The sequence below is a fragment of the Dermacentor albipictus genome, unplaced genomic scaffold (genome assembly GCF_038994185.2).
Source record: "Dermacentor albipictus isolate Rhodes 1998 colony unplaced genomic scaffold, USDA_Dalb.pri_finalv2 scaffold_23, whole genome shotgun sequence".
Classification (NCBI taxonomy): Eukaryota; Metazoa; Arthropoda; class Arachnida; order Ixodida; family Ixodidae; genus Dermacentor; species Dermacentor albipictus.
Window position 1 is genome coordinate 3,279,349 of NW_027225577.1, and position 18,984 is coordinate 3,298,332.

The 18,984-nt window shown below is 49.1% G+C and overlaps 1 protein-coding gene across 8 annotated transcripts in view; it reads left to right on the top strand.

The window, feature by feature from the left end:
• LOC135898880 (nuclear receptor coactivator 7-like) overlaps window positions 1-18,984 on the top strand; it is a 165,052-nt gene that overhangs the window by 93,595 nt on the left and 52,473 nt on the right. For 2 of the 8 annotated variants that reach the window (XM_065428061.2, XM_065428068.2), the window contains exon 1: window positions 12,461-12,834. The exons of 4 other annotated variants lie outside the window; for them this stretch is intronic. In XM_065428061.2, the coding sequence (XP_065284133.1) occupies window positions 12,683-12,834 (152 nt within the window). In that variant the 5' untranslated portion in view covers window positions 12,461-12,682. Of the gene's footprint in view, window positions 1-12,315; window positions 12,351-12,460; window positions 12,835-18,984 lie in introns of those variants that run through there. 2 more of the 8 variants (XM_065428065.2, XM_065428062.2) reach the window with 2 other exon arrangements.

Here is an 18,984-nt window from a genome sequence, read left to right on the forward strand (position 1 = left end):
TATTAGTTAAAATTTGCATGGTATATGGAAAGGACACGTGCGTTGGACCCTGCGCCAAAAGTGCTTGCTGCTGCGCCAAATCGGCTTTTTGCCTGCGTCAGGACCTGCGCCAAAAGGTGAAATGGTTGTTCCACCACTGAGATCGCCAGTCAGCCTTTTGAGTCCGCGAAGGAGCACGTTTATATTTTACTCACAGGGGACCGTGATCACGAGAAGGAAATTTACGGAAGAATAAAAGTGGGTTGAAGTGCATACGGCAGGCATTGCCAGATCCTGACTGGGAGCTTACCACTATCATTGAAAAGAAAGGTGTACAATCAATGCATTCTACTGGTGCTAACGTATTGGGCAGAAACTTGGAGGTTGACAAATAAGCTCGAGAATATGTTATGGACCGCGCAAAGAGCGATGGAACGAAAAATGTTCGACGTGACGCTAAGAGACAGGAAGAGAGCAGTGTGAATCAGAGGGCAGATGGGGATAGCCGATATTCTAATTAACTTTAAGATAAAGAAAATGAAGCTGGACGGGCCATGTAATTTTCAGGGTGGATAACCGGTGGACCATTAGTGTTATACTGAATGGTGTGCCATGAGAAAGCAAGCGTAGTCGAGGACGGCAGAAAACTAGCTTGGGTGATGAAATTGGGAAATTCACAGGCGCTAGTTGGAATCGGCTGACGCAGGACAGGGGTAATTGGAGATCGCAGGGAGAGGCCTTCGTCCTGCAGTGTACATAAAATAGGCTGCTGCTGCTGATGATGATGGAGGACGTCAGCTGTTTGTGCCGCTTATTTTGAGTGAAGGAGCTTTTCGAGACCTACATATACGCCTCTAACACGTTTAGAATGGAGCCCCAGTGTTCCAACACCTCTATTGGATAGCGGTTTTTCTATCTTTTAAATATGTTTAACAGTTAGAAAGCGTTAATGTCCTTGTTCAACCCGAAACCGAGCAATCGCCTTCGCTAATCTCTGAGCATTAAATTGGCAAGTGCGCCGAACGTTAATTTGTTTCCACCGATCTCTTTTGACATATGCTTCCAACCCAGCTGCATTTAATAATGTTATTTAATGCTGTTTTAATTACTGTATTTAATGAAATCTTGCAGCGCGAGTCGGTACCTATATATCTTTTGAGAGTGGTGCCGCAGTGAGGGGCTGTGAATTAATTTGCCGCACTTTGTGATTAATTTTTTTTTCGATACACCTGCGTTAGATTGTAGCCGCCGTGACTGCGAAGTCGAACCGGTGACTTCGCGGTCGGCAGCACAATTAATGTCGTAGTCGCAGAGTTGTATTGGGCAGTTAATGCGAATGTAGTAGCTGACGTCTCGCTTCGTGTCGCCGCAATATACGTGCAAACAGTTTTGTTTTGTCGTATACGCCGGCCGCGTGTCGGTGCGTTTGTGCATCGTTTGTGTGCACGTGTGTCTGAGCGCGCTTAATGCGGACATGGACCCCTGGCTGCGTCCCCGATTTATGTAGCGCGCAGATGTCCGCACCACATGTCCGGGGCTGTGTTGAAATAAGAGCTTTCTTTCTTTTTTTTTTTTTTTGCTGACCTAACAAAGTTCACGTCTTGAAAAATGGGACACGAGGTGCATATACAGCTGGCGGCTCACTTTAGGAAAATATTGCTTCGTTGCAAAACTTGTTTTTCTTTTTTCTTTTTAAAGACATAATCTGCAAAGGGCCTCACCGCAACCGTTCCAGATTGCATTGCTTATCGCGCACCCCATCGCCTTAGAAGCTTGAGCTTTCTTTCTTTGCAAAGAAGCAGTAGCTTTAATAGCATTTTCTTACATATATATGAAACTAGATCCTGCATGAATATATACACCGACACGTGATGTCCTCATAGGTGAGTAATTTCGGCGTGTGTGCTTGGAGAAAATTGCCGGTAGAAATGCAGCAGGTGCAGGGCCAAAGAAATGATAAAACTTGCGCCTCATGACCCATCACCTACCCAGATAACGGAAGCTGCACGAGCTTTGAACAGTAACATCACGCAGTGAGGTCAACAGCCTATCCGTCTCATGGAGTAATCCTTTTCTTTTTTTCTAAAGTATCGCTCTGAATATATATGAGCGCAGGGTCGTCCTGGAGATGACGTTGCAGGCACAACGCTCAGGCCCCGTGCTTATGTTTGCTTGTTACATCATGATCCTTTTAAGCAAAGCCTCTTAGAGGTGCTCTACACGTGCGTGTAAACTTTGACGGCGACTAGGAAAGTTTAGCACGAAGGGTGGTCGGTGCTTGAGCAGTACTTTCCTGCTGGCTTGTCTGCGCGGGTTTGCGACTAGCTGGAACAAAATGTTGGCTTCTTTCCAGGGTGCGCGCGGTTTGCTCTCAGCAATTCGCAAATTTCGGCGTTCGGCAGCACCGATTCCTGACCACTGACGCATTGCTCTATGATCGGAGCTCCGCTACTCATAGTGCATATATAGTGCACTCATAGTGCATATATATATATATATATATATATATATATATATATATATATATATATAGCGAGAGAGAGAGAAAGAGAGAGAGAGAGAGAGAGAGAGAGAGAGTCTATCGATCAGTTTATCGACCACTCAAACAATATGCGAACCTCTTGTTGCGGGCACGTGCCTTCTGGACCGTCGGCTCTCTATGGGAGGGCGCGTGTGGATACAAAACAATGGGACTTGTTTCTTTCGAACACTGATAAGACACCGTTCTTGCATGTGTTGACCGGTCCACGCGGGACCGGGGCGTACTGACCACAGGCGGAACGAACCGGTTACCCTTCTACGCCTCCCTCCCGCCCCATCCCGGGCTACCGCTCTCTCTCTCTCTCTCTTTTTTGCCATCCTGGCGTTTGTCTTACGTGACTTTCTATCATCGCTTCTTACTATAGAACAGGTGCTACTTACGGGTCGCTAAACGATGCGTGTTCGGGTGACCCTCCTTCGAGGTCCAGAGGAGGCAACACTATAGAGGTGATGAGCATAGCAGCAGCAGCTAGAACAATAAAGTGGGCGTAAAATGAAAATGTGTCCCCCCATAAGTCATGCTTTGCAAATTTGGGGACGCTGCGCGACTTATTTTCATCAGTTATGTTTCGTATACAGGCAAGGCCTTACGCACACACGCGCGCGACAGATCCACGGACGTTAGGCTGAGGTTCTCCTGCATATCGCCTTGTCGACCGACGTGCCTCAGTTTCATTTAGCGGAGTATCCTTAACACACTGCTGCTTTGCCGAAGGGCCTACCACATTTGGCAGGAAGTTCGGTAATGCGTCGACCCGTCAGCAATAGTGAAGGCGTACTTTTTTTTTCTTCGTCACAGTGTCAAAGCAAGATTTATTAACTCTGTATTTACGAGGACTCGTTAAAAATTGTTCGAAGCGTCACCCTACCCTATTTGGCCATCTTTCGACCGAGTCTGCATCACCTTGGGATGAAAATATGTGACTTTGACGTATTTACTGTGAGTCCATCATAATTAGTGGCTCAGCGGAGCGATAGCGCTGTGCTGTTACAGACGCGTTGTCCTCTGTACTATTCGGATAAATTCGTAAGTAATAAATATAAAATCAGTTATCCCTATTTTTCTTCCCCTGGTACATTGGCTCACGATTAGCGTATTTACTTACTGTATAATTAGCAGGTAATACAAAACTGTGCCGTAGTCTGTTTGTAGAAAAAAAAAAAAAACGCTTTGTGCTGTTTCCTTACGCCTCGGCAGGCGCTTGAGGGCTGCAGCTGTTGCGCGCTTTGCGAGAACTAAAATGAAAATAAAACGCACTTGCCCTGTTTTGCGTTCTCTTTTCTCTTTTTCACTCTTACGGCTACGTGTACTATCGGAGCGGAACATATTTTTCTTTTGCTTTTTTTTTAAAGAACCAGAACACGCATGCTTGTGCTCGCCAGTTTCGGAACAACTGGTGTATTCTGCGCGCTCTGCCGTGATGCGTATAATGCCCAGCGAACATCGACCAAATTAAAAAATTAAATTATGGGGTTTTACGCGCCAAAACCACTTTCTGATTATGAGGCACGCCGTAGCGGCGGACTCCGGAAATTTCGACCACCTGGGGTTCTTTAACGTGCACCTAAATCTAAGTACACGGGTGTTTTCGCATTTCACCCCCATCGAAATGCGGCCGCCGTGGCCGGGATTCGATCCCGCGACCTCGTGCTCAGCAGCCTAACACCATATAGCCACTGAGCAACCACGGCGGGTCATCGACCAAATGGTTGTTCTCGGATGTAGTGTCACGCATAAGGAGGTAAGATTTATCGCGTGAAAGTGTGTTCGCGTCCCGTAGCGTCTGTTTCGCTTTCTAATTCCGGTCCCGATAGCATGTGCGCTGAGTGTCTCCGTACAGCTCTGTCGTCACGCGAGACTCATCGGGACATCCGTCTTACTCCTTTACGACGCCGTCGAGGAAGCGCACATCATTCACTATCTTCGTCACGACATTTTGACATGTGCTTTCATACGGAGTCGGTGAGTCATGTTGTCGGAGGGGGGTCGCACGCGGGCTGAGCAGGCGGGTATTGAAAGTCGCTAGCGTTAGGGCTGGCGTTCCAGGTGGTCGGTTTACGTTCGAGGTAAACCTCGAGGTTGAAATAAAAAATGCTATGGGGAAGTCTGTCCGTTTGTCCTGGCTATCGGCAGCACGATCCAGAAATCTTCAAGAAAGCCTTATTACGCGACTTATAGTTAAACGTATTCTGTGCCATATCGTGTTCTCAAAAGGTTTCTCGCGAAATGATGTGCACGATTTGACGACGACGAGATGGTATCCCCGACTTTCGCCTATCTTAGCGGGTAAAAGCAGCTCTAATGCACGCGTAGTAGATATATAGCGTTCATTTTCCTCGTATGACGCTCTAAAAGGAAGCAATGCCAACGTACATCTGATACCTCGCTACCATTTAAACAATGATGCGCATCAAACATGCCCTAAGGCAAGTCTTCGTCGTAATTTAGGGAAAATAATAATAAGTGAGACCTTGTGAGTTGGCTCTTTCGTGAGACCTCGTGGCGTGCAGAGAAGCGTGCTTGCGGTATTTTAACTTTACCCTCTAGCTTTTGCTAGGTTCGTGCTCACGGCGGCCACTGGGTTCGATCCCCCGGCCTAACGCACCAAAGAGAGAGAAGGAGATTCTTGATGATGGGAAGGAAAGGTTGGGGTAAAGTGCAGCACAGTAACTGTCTCTCAGCAGAGGACACCTCAACCGCGCTGCACAGGGGGTAGGGAATGAAAGTAGGGGGAGAGAAAGAGCACCAGAAAACGCATCAAAGAAATTACGCAGCTGTGCCATCGGCACGGGGGAGGGGGATGGGGGGGGGTAGCATCGTAACTTCGTTTGAGCAACCGAACGTAGCGGTTTCGCGTCGTCCGCTCGGAATGTCTGTTGTGACGTTTTACTATACACCGGAGCGCCACCCATCCAGCTGAGTGCCTTCCTGGCCCCATATTGCTATACATTGCGTGACCCAATGTTACGTGGCTAGACCGGACCAGTTCTCTGAGCGATCGAGAACCACCAGCTGAAGATGCCATAAGTGCTGAAATATTTATAATGTGCAGCCGGGTTACCCGCTTAATGAAGGTGAAAGACCGCTTTTCGGTGGGGTCTGACGACTCGAAAGATTCGATCTCCACAGTGCACTGTGCCAGTGTCTGTCGTTTTGTCTTCTCTATTTCCGTCCATTGTATTCGACTCTCTCGCTGCGCCTCTGAAACCGAGTGGGTGTGGTGACATTTCCGCGACAGCGAAAGTTCCGCGGAAGCTGGTAGACGTCGTGCCTCCGCAGAGTCATCACGCCCTCTCGTCTCGGAGCTACCGCTGTCACCAACGCTGCTTAACTATAGGAGGAAGCAGCGTGCGGTCACCATTGGAGGGGCGCGACTACACCGCTTCGCTGAATCCTTATCGGCGCTAGCGTCGCTCGACGCACAACACATATGGCTTCCTGGGGAAGCCGCGCTTGAGTTCTTGAAGCCAGAGGTTGGTTAAATAATTACTACTAATTATGTCATTAGGTGAAATGCAAAAAAAAAAATAATCTGAGTGTCTTCAAGCGACGGCAAACAACATTGCCGTGGTTCTGTCCAGCCACGTTACATTTGCGTATTTTTACATCTTGGTGCGTGATAGCTGGGACGCCCTGATATATATTCACCTGGTTACGACGTGCGCGTCCCTATATGCGCGGTGCGAAAAGCCCGTGGCGCGGAGGCTGCAGTAAACACATACGCGGTTCGCTCGCACGTCCGAGTGGTGGTGGTAGAAACATTTGTTGCCAATGATATGAATGGTGGGGGCGAAGACCCCGGTGCGAAGTGAAGTGCTCGGTTACACAGGTTGGTGCATTGCATTTTCGGAATACCATGAAGGCGGCTTTTACCGAGAGCTTCGTATGCTGTCGTTCGGGCAATTATTTGCACGTCCGCGCAGCCCTTTGCGTGTGCCCTATCGTGTTGTGCCGCCGGGAGGTGTTTTATCGCCACTGTTTACTTCTGAACCTCTACACTGGCTTGCTTCCTTCATTTCCAGTCTGCGGGAGTCGTATACGCGGGAGCAGAGCTATATAGACGGTTCTGTTATGGAACTGGTTCTAACGCTCTCTCTCTCCCCCTCGATCCACTCCTGTAGTGTTTACGTCCCCATACAAGGAGTTTCACCGAACACTTTCAAAACTGTCTAAAAGTTTTTTGTGGCAGATAGCACAATTCTACTTCAAGAGCTGGTCTATTCGAAGAGGCGGCCATTACTTGCAGAAAGAATTGAAATGCTTGATTGACAAATTAACAAAGATTCACTAATTAACTTTTTATATAGTTACCTTATGGACCATATTGCAATTTACAAATTATAGCGCTGGAGTTCACAAGGCGGATCCACTCGGAACGAATTCTCAGGTTGACACCAGTTTCGAGATGTCAATTCCCGAACTTTCCGGAGAAATGCATTGGCGTTCCAGTTACTTTCTTAACAAAACGTCGTTTTATGCATTCAAGTACAGAAGTAACTGGAATGCCAATGCATTTCTCCGGAAAGTTAGTGTTTTGCAGTTAATGCCTTGAAATTGCAGTTTGTTCATCCCTTCAATGCCCGTTTTGAGCTTTGGGATGTTTTCGTCCTTCTGTCCAGGGTATTTCACTGTTCACCGCGAGTGAAGCTAATCTTGGTCGCGTTTTGCCTGTTTAAGGCATAACAAAGCATCTCTTGCAAAGTGCTACGTACGGCAGCGGTAAAAAAAAATGCAGTAGAAAAGCCTTGGTTACTGTGTAATCTGTGCCGAGAGGAGCGTGTGTGTGTGTGGATATGTATATATATATATATATATATATATATATATATATATATATATATATATATATATATATATATATATATATATATATATATATATATATATAATTATTACGCGTCATGCCATAACCCCTGCGTCGATATAAGAGGTACATAATTAGTGACTAATTTTATACGTCCCAAGGTTACAGATCCATGGGCTATGAGTGACGTCTTATAGTGGATGGGCGCTGCGAGTTAACAATGTTCTTTATAGCGTAGCGTAGATCTGTACCGTAATAGGTATGCGGGAACACCGCCGATGACGGCGGTGCCACGAATAGCTGTGATGAACCCAAAATGCGCTAGAAGCGCTCTTCTGTGCCTCATTGCTCCTACCTCGAAAAATAGAAAAGACGCTACAAGTACAGCCATCATAATCATGCATTTACAGTCATGTTTACGCTTGCCGACAAGTGGAACTCAGTCGGTTGTTTACAGAGATAATCCTGTGCGGTTTATTGTTCGGATGCGGCGTGGCAAGATGTCGACATGTTTACCTGTCGCTGCTCCTCGCGTCTGCACCTAAGTATAAGTATAAGTATAAGCTCTGTATAGCTTATATGTAGGATACTTTGGGAATCTCGGCACACGAGCGTTACTTTCAACCCTCCACAAGGTCGAACTCGCGACATTGTGCTGAGCAGGCGCAGCCATGGCTTCTGGGTTACCCGTATCCATCGAGACGTAACCAATAGAAGTACGCTGCAGCTCGGATGAATGCTGTTGTAGGCCGCGCCCCCTTTAACGTAAAGGGTGAACTTCGCGGAGGTTACAATGAGCTGCGGCGTATGCAGATATCGGTTGTCCTTCAGCACCACTTAAAGAGCGCGTTCTCGGGAACGGCAATATCAGCAGCCAAAACACCTCGCACTTGTCGACCTTTTCTCTTTTTTTCCTCACCACGGTGCCGGTTTACGCGCACTTACCCACTCGTTGACGCGCCGGCGCCAGATAGTATTCGCCTGATCGAGTATACCTAACCGAACAGGAGGGACATACACGCAATGAGCGAGCCTTGGGAGTAAACAAGGGACAATCTCTCCACACCGCATCGAAGCAGTTTTGGCAGCCGACTGTTACGTGGCCGCGGCGCGCCGGTTCGCTTATCGACGCCTTATTTGCCTCAGTCGAGAGCATTGTTCTCGCCTGACAGGTTTGAGATTAGTGCTCTCCATATTGACGGTCGCAGGGTGCGTGCGTTATGTATCGCGTTTGGCCTCTGCTACGCATATATGATATATGCACGGCGCGAGCACTTAGTTTATGCTCCGCCGTCGCTTACCTATAAGAAATGTCGTGTGTCGCACAATGTACTTATTCAGTAGCATTGTATGCTTACAGTGAGATTGCATACACAACCTATGTGATCATATGAGAGAATATTGTGTTCTTTGGCTGTACGGCTAGTGGGATTTATTAAATTTGCATTGCAGTAAGACCGTGCAGGCCTGTCAAGCTGGAACGAAGCACTTTCGAAACATCATTGTGTAGACTCGATCCCCTTTAAAAAAGATACAAATTAAAAATAATATTGAGTAGCGTACGTATGGTTCGACATTACATCACATTTAGTGAAGTTTAAGCGATAACTAAATTGTGGGAACAAGTAGTCGAAATGTGAAGGCACCAAGTATTCGTTCATCGAGTGGCAAATGAAACAAGTGCTATCGGGTCGTCGTCACCTACCTCTCTGGCTTGAACGGAGCACTGACGCAGCACATTGGAATGCGCCAGCTGGGCTGCGGACAGTTGGAGCGACGTTAGTTTGATGTGCAGCTGCAGTGGATCCGAACGCTACGCGCTCGTCGTACTGTTGCATCGTATCCCGTTAACTGCCAACGAATCGCAAAAGCTCCGGTGAATTTGTTCGTCTTCTCGTCGGTCGTGTGTGTGGCTCAAGGAAGTATGAAGGCCTGCGCACGTTATAGTACTTGAAAATGTTGTGTTGCCACTGGTCACCCGCCACTTAAACTAATTAACGGTTGTGTCTGGTAAAAGCGTCGGCTTCAGCGTCCGGTAGGAGCAGCACGTGGCGTGACGTTGTGTTGCACTGTCGCCACTTTTCACCTGTGTCATTGATTACGCTATTCAGGAATGCAGCACACCAATGTAGGGCAGGATTTCACTGGTCACTGGTGTAAAAGTATGTTTCAAAGTTAATTGCTCACCGCGATATGCAACGCATAAGAATCGGGGTATTTGCGCAACCATGTATTTGAAGCCAACCTCCACGAGGTTCGCCTTTCTTTCTTTCTTTCTTTCTTTCTTTCTTTCTTTCTTTCTTTCTTTCTTTCTTTCTTTCTTTCTTTCTTTCTTTCTTTCTTTCTTCATACGCGGGGCAACAAAATATGTGGAGACAAAACATACGGTGTTGTAGATTCTTCTAAGACATGACGCTCAGATGTCACGTGTTCTTGATTCAAGGAAAGTATCGCCGTATCAAAATTTTTTTGAGCATCACAGTGGTTGTATGTGTAGGGGCGCAGGCAGAAAGCTTATGCAGAGGCAGTGTTTGCGTAGCGCATGAAAGTAGGAAAGGAAGGACAGAGATCTCTTCACTCGTCTCTGTCCTTCGTTTCCTACTTTCGTGCGCTACGCAAACACCGCCATTATGAACCACGACCAACTCGCCCAAGTCTCTACCCTAATACGCTTATGCGAAGGTTAGACTAGGGGTCTGCGTCCCCTATACAGAAAATTTAGACCTTGCCGATGTCATTTTAATAGGTAAAGCAAACCATACTCTACTCGCAAAGCGAAGATTACGCAATAGTTAGCGATAATGAAATGCAGCACATTTATATACTTAGTGCGTATCATCTATGCGCCAACAAAAAAATATACAATGGACGGATGGAAAAAGTAATCAGTGAAAGGTTAGCTAGTAACTACCGTGGAAAAATGATTACAAATGCATATAATTACAATAATTAACCTATATTGTTCATGTGGTCCTCAAGCTTGGTCTCTGTTAACGGTTTCCTTTTTTGCTTTTAGACGCGATCTGTATACATATGTAAGTAATCACTTTCTTGACTCCACAACTATTGATAAATCCTCTCTCTCTCGCAAACACACACACACACACACACACACACACACACACACACACACACACACACACACACACACACACACACGCGCACACACACGCACGCACACACACACACGCACGCACACACACACACACACACACACACACACACACACACACACACACACACACACACACACACACACACACATGCGCACACACACACACACAGAGAGAGAGATCAGTGCGACCAGTGTAGAACTCATCTTCCATATTTGTTTCCAGCTTTACCTATTTAATGAACAGTCAATTATTGCTCGATTTTTGCTCGTTTAGCGATGCAGTTATACGAAGCGAACTTTCAGGTTTCGTTCGTCCGACTGCATCAGACCGCAGAGAGAGCTACAGCATCTGTGTTGGGCCGATCGCTGGAATTGCGCGCGCGTATGTGCGCAGGTGTGTGTGACAAAACTTCATGAAACTGTTGGGGGCGAGGGCTTACAGAGTCGCCATCTGTCGGAAACGTCTCCCTTGCGTAGTTTGAGGGATCACGCGGCGCGCTCCTCTTAGGTTTGGCTGTCGGCGCTCAATAAATACACAACGCGGGAGCCCTCCTGGACATTTCTGTCAGTACTTTCGAAACGACGGGAAGTTTTCTACCGTCAAGATAATAACCTTCGGCAAACAGAAAGCACAGAATAGTTTACAGACGCTATACCTTTTTACCGAATATAATATATACGTACAGTGAACGCCACTCTGCGCGCTCGCCGCGATGGAGTCTCCCGAACCGGCTTCTTGCGTGAAAGGTTGCGTCGCACTGTATGTTTATCGGTCTTCTTAGCGTGCAGTTTCCCGCTGCCTCTTTTTCGTAATGCTGTGCATTAATTCGTAACATAAACATGACCATATATGCCATGCCTTTTTTTTAATGTCCTTCTTACCGCTCCCTTTCCATTCCAGTGAACTTACCAGTGTCTAGCATCAACAGTTTCATAAACCAAACCGTCATGACATTAGCCGGGCAGCGGGCGAGCGTCTCAGTGCGCCTTCTGTGCTACTCGCCGAACGTCGCAGTCCCGACGCCGTAGCAAAAATCTTCCTCGCGTCTGTACATGCTGCATGCCCGAGTTGTAGCCGATGGCTGTTTGCCGGTTCCAAGTTTCGCTTGCCAAGCTTCACGCAGCTTCTTGTCCTGCGGCTACGTGTGCATAAGGCTGACACCGGGCTCCGCTGCGTACGTCCGGCACTGCGGCACCGAGCAGTAGCCTACCATGCTGCACGTCCCCAAAGGCAGAGGCAGCCACTACATATTATAGTGTTCTCAAATGTCAAGCAGACACCAAAGGCGGGAAAGCCTCACCACTTAATCAGAACCACAGCGCAAGTGGGACTTTAAACTTTCGCTTTCAGCTCGCTTCGGCGATTCCGAAGCAGCCAAACGCGACCGCTGTGTTCACGTGATCCCTCATGCCACGTCACGCCGACAGTGGCGCCATCTTTTTCAGTGGTGGAGCTCGCCCCTAATAGAGGCTAGCTAACCCAATTTCCGTTTCCTAATCATGTCGGAAATGTTCTCGGTAAGATCGTTTATACCGTGAAAGGAATGTCCACTCGAACACGAGTGCTCGTTGCTCTAAAACGCCTCTGCATTGCTCCGAGAAACATTTCCCGCAGGTGCCATAAGAACCGCACGTTTTCAGCTGTGACGTCATCGCCACGTATAGACAAGCAGCCAACGCTTGGCGCATTCATCTTTTTTTTGTAAAATAAGGGATCGTCAATCAAGCTAGACGACGGCGCATCACGTGACGCTGCCACGGCAGTCTATCGCATTCTGAACGCACCGGTCGTCTTGGTCTCACACGCGGCCCAACACTACGTCACGCGCGTGCATCGGAATGCACCGAACTGTTTTTCAGTCGTGCGCCACGTGCGATCCCTGCCTTACGATGCCTGTCGTTGGGCATAGGTAACCCCGGCGGGTCAGTCCCTGCCCTTACTTTTATACTCGTCTTCTTTCTCTCTCCTCCTCTTTCCTCTCTTTTAATCTCGCCGTGAAATCTCTCGCATTCGAGTCGCGCCGTACACTCGCGTGCGTGGTCGCTTTTGTGTGTCCGGCGGATCGTGCGTGCCCGGCGGTTCGGCGTTCGCCGTTGTTTGTCGCTTGTCGACCGAGTTCGACGGGAGGAGGAAGCGTTCTCGTCGGCAGCCACGCCGCGTGCACCAACGTATGTGCTTGTGTGTGTCGCCGTTCGGAGCTGCGTTGGTGCTGGCGCTGAGCGCTGGCGGATGCACTAGCAGATGTCACGGCGGCCAGCTGTGGCGGCCCCGCCGCCGTCGACGAGGCCTCCGCGCAGCCTGTGGCGCGCCGCCACTCGCCGACTCGTCGTGGTTCTCGCCGCCTCGTGGCACCGATCGCGGTCGACGCTCAGGTCGATCCGCCGAGCTAACAGGTAACTGGCGGCCACGTCGAGCGCGCATTTATTCCCGTGTAGTTGTATAGCTCGTGTCGGACTTATCCTGTTCTGCAACCAGCGTTTGCAAAAGAAAGGAATGGTGGTATGCTGTGTTTCTCTCTTCTGTCTTTCCTTATAGAAATACGTACAGCACAGATGCACACTTCAAGAGCGTGAAACGATTAAAACTTGCTTGCCCTGCTAACAATACCGTTTTCATCCGCTATGTATACAGTATTATGCTTTGTGAAAGTACGCCCAGAGCGCTCACGGCGTCCCATCGTAGCCTGCGTCGTTTGGCAGGCTGAAACTAGCCACACTATGTAGCCACACCAACTTTTTTGTGACTTCATATACTCTGAGGCGTGGCTTAAAGAGACGTCGTAGCCGCCGCCATCTTGAAGTACTGCAATGCATGCCTGACGAGACGAAGCGAAAATCTATGCCTTACTTACAGTCTTATCTACAGCAACGTATGGAAGCGGTTAATGGATCACCCCCTAAGTGTCCAAGCCGTGTCATGACGTCACGTGCAGGCTATTGAGTGTCGGCGTAAGCCAAAGGCGTGTATTTCCGTCTGCCCTTATAATACGCGCAGAAATAAGCTCGACGAGAAGCGTTTTTAGGCGCAGTACGCGTGCATGCGCAAGCTTTCCGTTGCGTGTTACCTCCCGTATATATAGTGCGTCTTCCCCGCTCATTCGTCGCTCGTCTTCACGGTGTCGCTTGCGCCTAATTCAAGCACTGCTTGTACGAATTATGCGCAAGCTATAGACCACAGTTCATCGCTTCTTTTATGCAGAGAAAACGTTGTGCGGCTTATTTGTATACAGCTAACCGACTCTGTGGCTCTTCACACAGCGCTATTTCGCTCCTGGGGGGGGGGGGGGGGGGGGGGGGGGTTATTCTGTAAGAGTCCACCTATAGTGGACTGTCTTTCGGCCGCTGCTGATTGGATGCAGCTGTACGAGAGAGGAGGAGAGGAGCGGCCCTAGCCAATCAGCGGCGGCCGAAATGGACAGTCCACTAGGTGGGCTCTAACAGAATACCCCGAGCTCCGCTTCTTGTACACCCGACAATGCTGTTTTATATACGGATGCCTCACTCCGCGCATATGCGTGGGAGTGGTTTAGATCCGTCCAATAAACTCGCGGTTCCCATCGGCTATGTGCAGTCGCAGCTGGTGCCGTTATTTGCGGGTTTTTGTACTTCTATAATTAGCTGACTGACGCATTGTTTAGGCGATGCGCTTTGAATGCTGATTGAAATTTGCACTACCAGTACCAATTGGTCGAGGAAGTCTGAATAGAGGCAAGAGAGGACAGTCATGTGGGTCGAACACAAAGCTGTACATTATAGTTTGCGAGCGCGATTTGATAGGGGTCACTGCGCCCTCGGGGACGCGTGTAGCCCATTCTAATGAATATACCTTGAAATATCTCCCTGGCATTAGTCATAAGTGGCCTGTGTAATTATAGCTGACGTGTGCGACGTTGCCGGAATCTGATTTGAACGACAACCTGCAGCCGCTTAGCATGCGCTCGCGTCAGGCCGCCATATATATCAATGCGCGGACGTCCCGCTGTGCCTCGGCGGCGGGACGCAGTTGCACTCGCAATCGCATTTGTATCGTTTATTTCTCTGTGGTTGTATCTTGCTCGAAGAAAGAAAAGTGAAGCGGTAAGCTCGCGAAGTTCGGGGCAACTTCGAAACGCTGACGTCCCGAAAACATTCGTGTGCTTTTTCGCTGGCGGGATGAAAAATGAACCGCGCGGGCGCCGCGGACTGTTTAAGAAACGAGCGTTTCATCGATCGCCGCGCGCGTTTCCATATCTCACTTCTGTGCAGACGTTGTGCACGTGTTGCTCTACTACTCCTGAACATGCCGTTTGCGTTCGCCTGTCAGCCCCTCCCAGCCTAGCTCGCCCGTTGTTCTCACAAAAAAAGAAAGAAACTGTATTGAGTCTGCGCTGACGCTGCATCGACGCGTGTTCCCAATGCACGATTGAAGCGCAGGTGGCGGAACGAACATCGTGACGCCTGTCGGCGTTTGCGGAAATTTGCAATTCGTTTTTTGACGCCACGTGCGATCGAGGAAGACGGCAGGCAAGAAGAACTGCGACGGCGGTCGATATTGCGTTTCCGCGTTCGCTTGTTTGCAAGCGCTCTTTCGAAAGAGCGCTTAAACACGTAATCGAGCGTTATACTGGAGCGAAACGCCACGAACGGTGCGCATACTGCACACGTGCGTGCCTCGTGGTTTATAGATAGGTGGCGCTCTACCGGCATCTGCGAGACAGACAAACGTGCGCGCGTGTAGTTTTGCGAGCGCGGCGTGTGTGTAACTTGGGTTTGTAATAGATGCGCGCGCGCTTGGCGCATAACTATCAACTTCCTGTCGTAGTTTATTTCTTGCAGACGCAAGCTGCAGCCAGGCGGTGTCGAATTTTACCTTTGAAAAACTGAAGTGTTGTTTGCCTGTGCTGGCGTGTGATGTCGTATACTTGATGCACTAAATGTTCTTCTGTGTAGTTTCCGTTTGCCGGGTATGTAAGATGTTCTTGCTTCTATTTGCGCTGCGCGCGTGTGCGGGGCAACTCTGAAGCGCAAGTTCGGTGCAAGCCCGTTGTACTCGGTTGTGTACGCATTTTGTTGTTGTTGTTGTTTGTTTTACTTGCTGCTGCGTGCCTCCATTGAATATTTATTAGGTTGCACCGTATACATTGCGCTGCGTGCTTGGCCGCGTTGCATCAGATCCACAGAAGCTTAAGTATAGTGTGTAATCGCGCTTGCCCATTCCTTTACCGGCGTTTCACGGTGACCTTCCATGCCATTCATTCCCTTCTACTTTAATTCCTCATTATTTTAATTGACTGTGCTTGAGGGGTGCCATTGAAGACTTGTTTGGTTAAGGGTGGCCAACTTGCCAAGCTTTTTCTCGTCGACACGGCCCGTTAGTTGTCACTTTGCCGGGGCCTTTCCATTTCGCTGATAAGTATTTGTCGGCGCGCGTACAACAGTTGGCCGTGTGATCGAGTTCCGTACACACATTTATGGACCGGTTTTTCAATAAGTTATTTCTGTTTGCTGGTTTCCGCCGAAATGAGGTCCCGAATGGTTTCTTCAATCTTAAGCATTCGCTTATAAACACCGTGGGCTCGCGTGTGGTTACAAAGTAGTGGAGGAAGCATGCGCGCCCTTTAGAGTGAGCGAATATGATAACGGGCATGCACTAAATAAGCAGTTTCGCCGTACGCATTGGGTGGCTCACACCGATCTCGCTGGTGAGAAACATGTATTCTGTAAAAGAGAGAAAGCCTGTTTGAAGTGCTGCCTACGCTTCTATATAACGTTGTTGACGCAGTGTAAGGTGAAGGGAAGAACTGTAACCGCACTGTGCGTGCTTCTTTGAGTAAGCACATCACAGTGTACGAATGTAAACACACATACACTCCTAACGGCACCCGTCATGGAGTGCTGTCGTAGAGGTGGGACGACCGTCGACCACCGTGCATGCTCCGCGCGCACGTCACGCTCGCGCTTACGCGTTACATCCCAGTATTCGCTCCCCTTTGTGCTGCGTGTGTAATGTGTAGAGCATTTTCGTCTGTAGGCGCGCACCGCCGTTGCGATAGCACTCAGTGGTGGTAATATAGGTACGCGTGAGGCGTTGGAATGCGGCGGTTAACCTTTTCATGCCATTCCAAGCAACGGTGTGCAGACACGGATGGCGGTTCTCTCTCTGCAGCCATGGCCGAACACCTTGGGCGGCACGATCGGGAACATTCTGTGCGAAAAGCCGGCAAGCTTCAGCCAGAATGGAAGAGGAAGGGCTTATTAAATCTGTGGAAAAGTATTAACTACACTTCAAAACAATTCACATAGCGCACTTCGTCGGAGCGCCATATTGAACACACTGCAGTGTCCGACTGCCATGCGTCGCACGCCGGCGCGTCCGCTGCTTACAGGCATTCCGTATAACGGATAGGCGTGCAAATGTTGCGCGTGTTCGTTTTGCTTATCCGTGCCGCGGGCGAATCTGCCGGGACAAACTATCGGACGCACCTAGTGTTCGCGCGTGGGCGAGTTCTCTATAACCTCTTGCAATATAATATCCGCGCCGCGCGTTGCTTTTGGCCACCTTTTGGCGCCTCGCGTGAATACGTGTGCATTCGCAGGCTTCAAAAGAGCGTGCGATACTCGCAGACACCCTTCTGTGGCTATGAAGGGGAAGCTACGGGGGCGGACGTTCTGCACACGGTGTTAGCGCGCCAAGTAGTTGCTCGGAACAGACGCTGAATCGACGAAGCTTCCACGTGCGACGGTTTCGCGTTTCCCCAGACGCGGAAGGGAAAAGCCGCAAGATAAGTAAACCTGTGTACTCAGCGGTGCGTTCTAATTTAACTGTTTCTAGTAACGTGCTTATGTTTTCTCTTCTCCCCAGCCTAAACTAACGTGGATTACAACGCGGGACTCTATTCAGAAGCGCTCACACTTGTGCGCGCTTTGCCTCCGTAACTTTCCCTCCATAGCCACAGAAAGTTGTCCGTGGGTGTAGCAATTACCTCGGACCATTAAGCGCTCGCTCGGAGTCTGCACTAGGCGAGAACAGAGCGCCACTATTGCGTCGGCGCTCTCGTGTGCATGTGGTGGACCGTCTGTGTGCGCTCGCTCGGCTGTGCATGGGCGCGTGTGTGGAGTGTGTACGCTTGCGGGTTCTCGCGTAGCTGTAACACGCCAGCCCTCCATTCCGATCTTTTTTTCTCATTTTTCTTCCCCTTTGTCGCCGCGTCCTCTTTTTGTCGCATGTCGCCACTTCCATCCACCCTTGGCCCTGCAGGAGTCTTGCGTAACGCGTACTGCGTGAATGTTTTCAGTCAGGATAGATTCGCGCTGCGACGGCTTTGCTGTTTAACCGCGCGTGCACGGAGGGAAAACGAGTTCAGAGCAGCCACTTTAGCTGCAGCCCTGCATGGCATGCAGTGCAAACTTGTGTGGCCTTTGGGCATGTTTCACTCAGTGTCCCGATCGTTGCTGTTGTTGCTGCTCAGGTGTAAGTGGGGGGTATACGTTGTACGTGAACGACTGCTCTTTGGACACGTAGGAGTGCGAAGTCATGAATTTGTTTCAGCGGCGTTACTGTGTACGTGATCACTGTGTTGCCCTATAGCTGAACGCTTGCGGAGCCTTCTTCTTCATTTTTTTTTTTTCGTGCGTCTCGTTGTGTGTTTGCTATATAGTGCAAGCTCTTAGAGCGTGAATGAAGTTGGACAGAGCGCTCTGTTCAACGCTCCCGTTGCTGGAAAAGTATCCACTGGAGATGTGGCTAAATGGCTTCGTTTTCAACGGAGCAAGGGCTTGCCATCATGGATAGCTCAGAACCTCGGTGACGCTCAGTTTTGCGGGCCCATCGTCATCGAAACCGTGGTATTGAGAAAAGCGACTCCGTTTGTGCTGTCTGGTCGAATCGATAACCTTCAGCCATTTAGCTTCGGGCATATATAAATGACTTGATGAATATCCGTGAACGGGACGTCGTCGTCAATACGTGCTTTAACAAATTCACGTTGCAGTGGTCTGTAATAAGTATTCGGCCCAAGCTACTTGGCGATGAACTTTCAAAACGGTTGACTCGTGATTCCGACGGCAGCTCACCGCCAGGAGTTTTCAAATTCACGGTCGTCCCGGGCTCTGGTAATACGATACTCCACGAAAATTATAACACGTGCGCGCTCGGCGACGGCTGAAAAATACGCGAGACGATGTTATATGGCGCGTATAGACAGCGGCTCGATTACTGCGTCTCACGTGGCGATATGAAAAGTCCATAGACATCATTTATCGTCTTAAGACCCAAAGATACAGCTCACGTACATAATCGCTTTTCAGGTCGGTTCTTGTAACCAGCTGGTATGCTACGGAACGTTCAAAAACATTTTCTTTATAAATACTATGGTTAGACGCTTGCAGTCAACATCTCCACGTGTACGCGGAGAAAGCGACCATCTCACGTTTCTTGTCTTACGTAGAAACCGCAGACTTTTGATGTGTTAGAAAGGACTTGGCGGTTACTTTTCTTCATCGGCTGCGTTACAGCGGCCTATGTCAGAGTGTGTTTTCACGAAGGCTGACGGCAAGAATGATTGA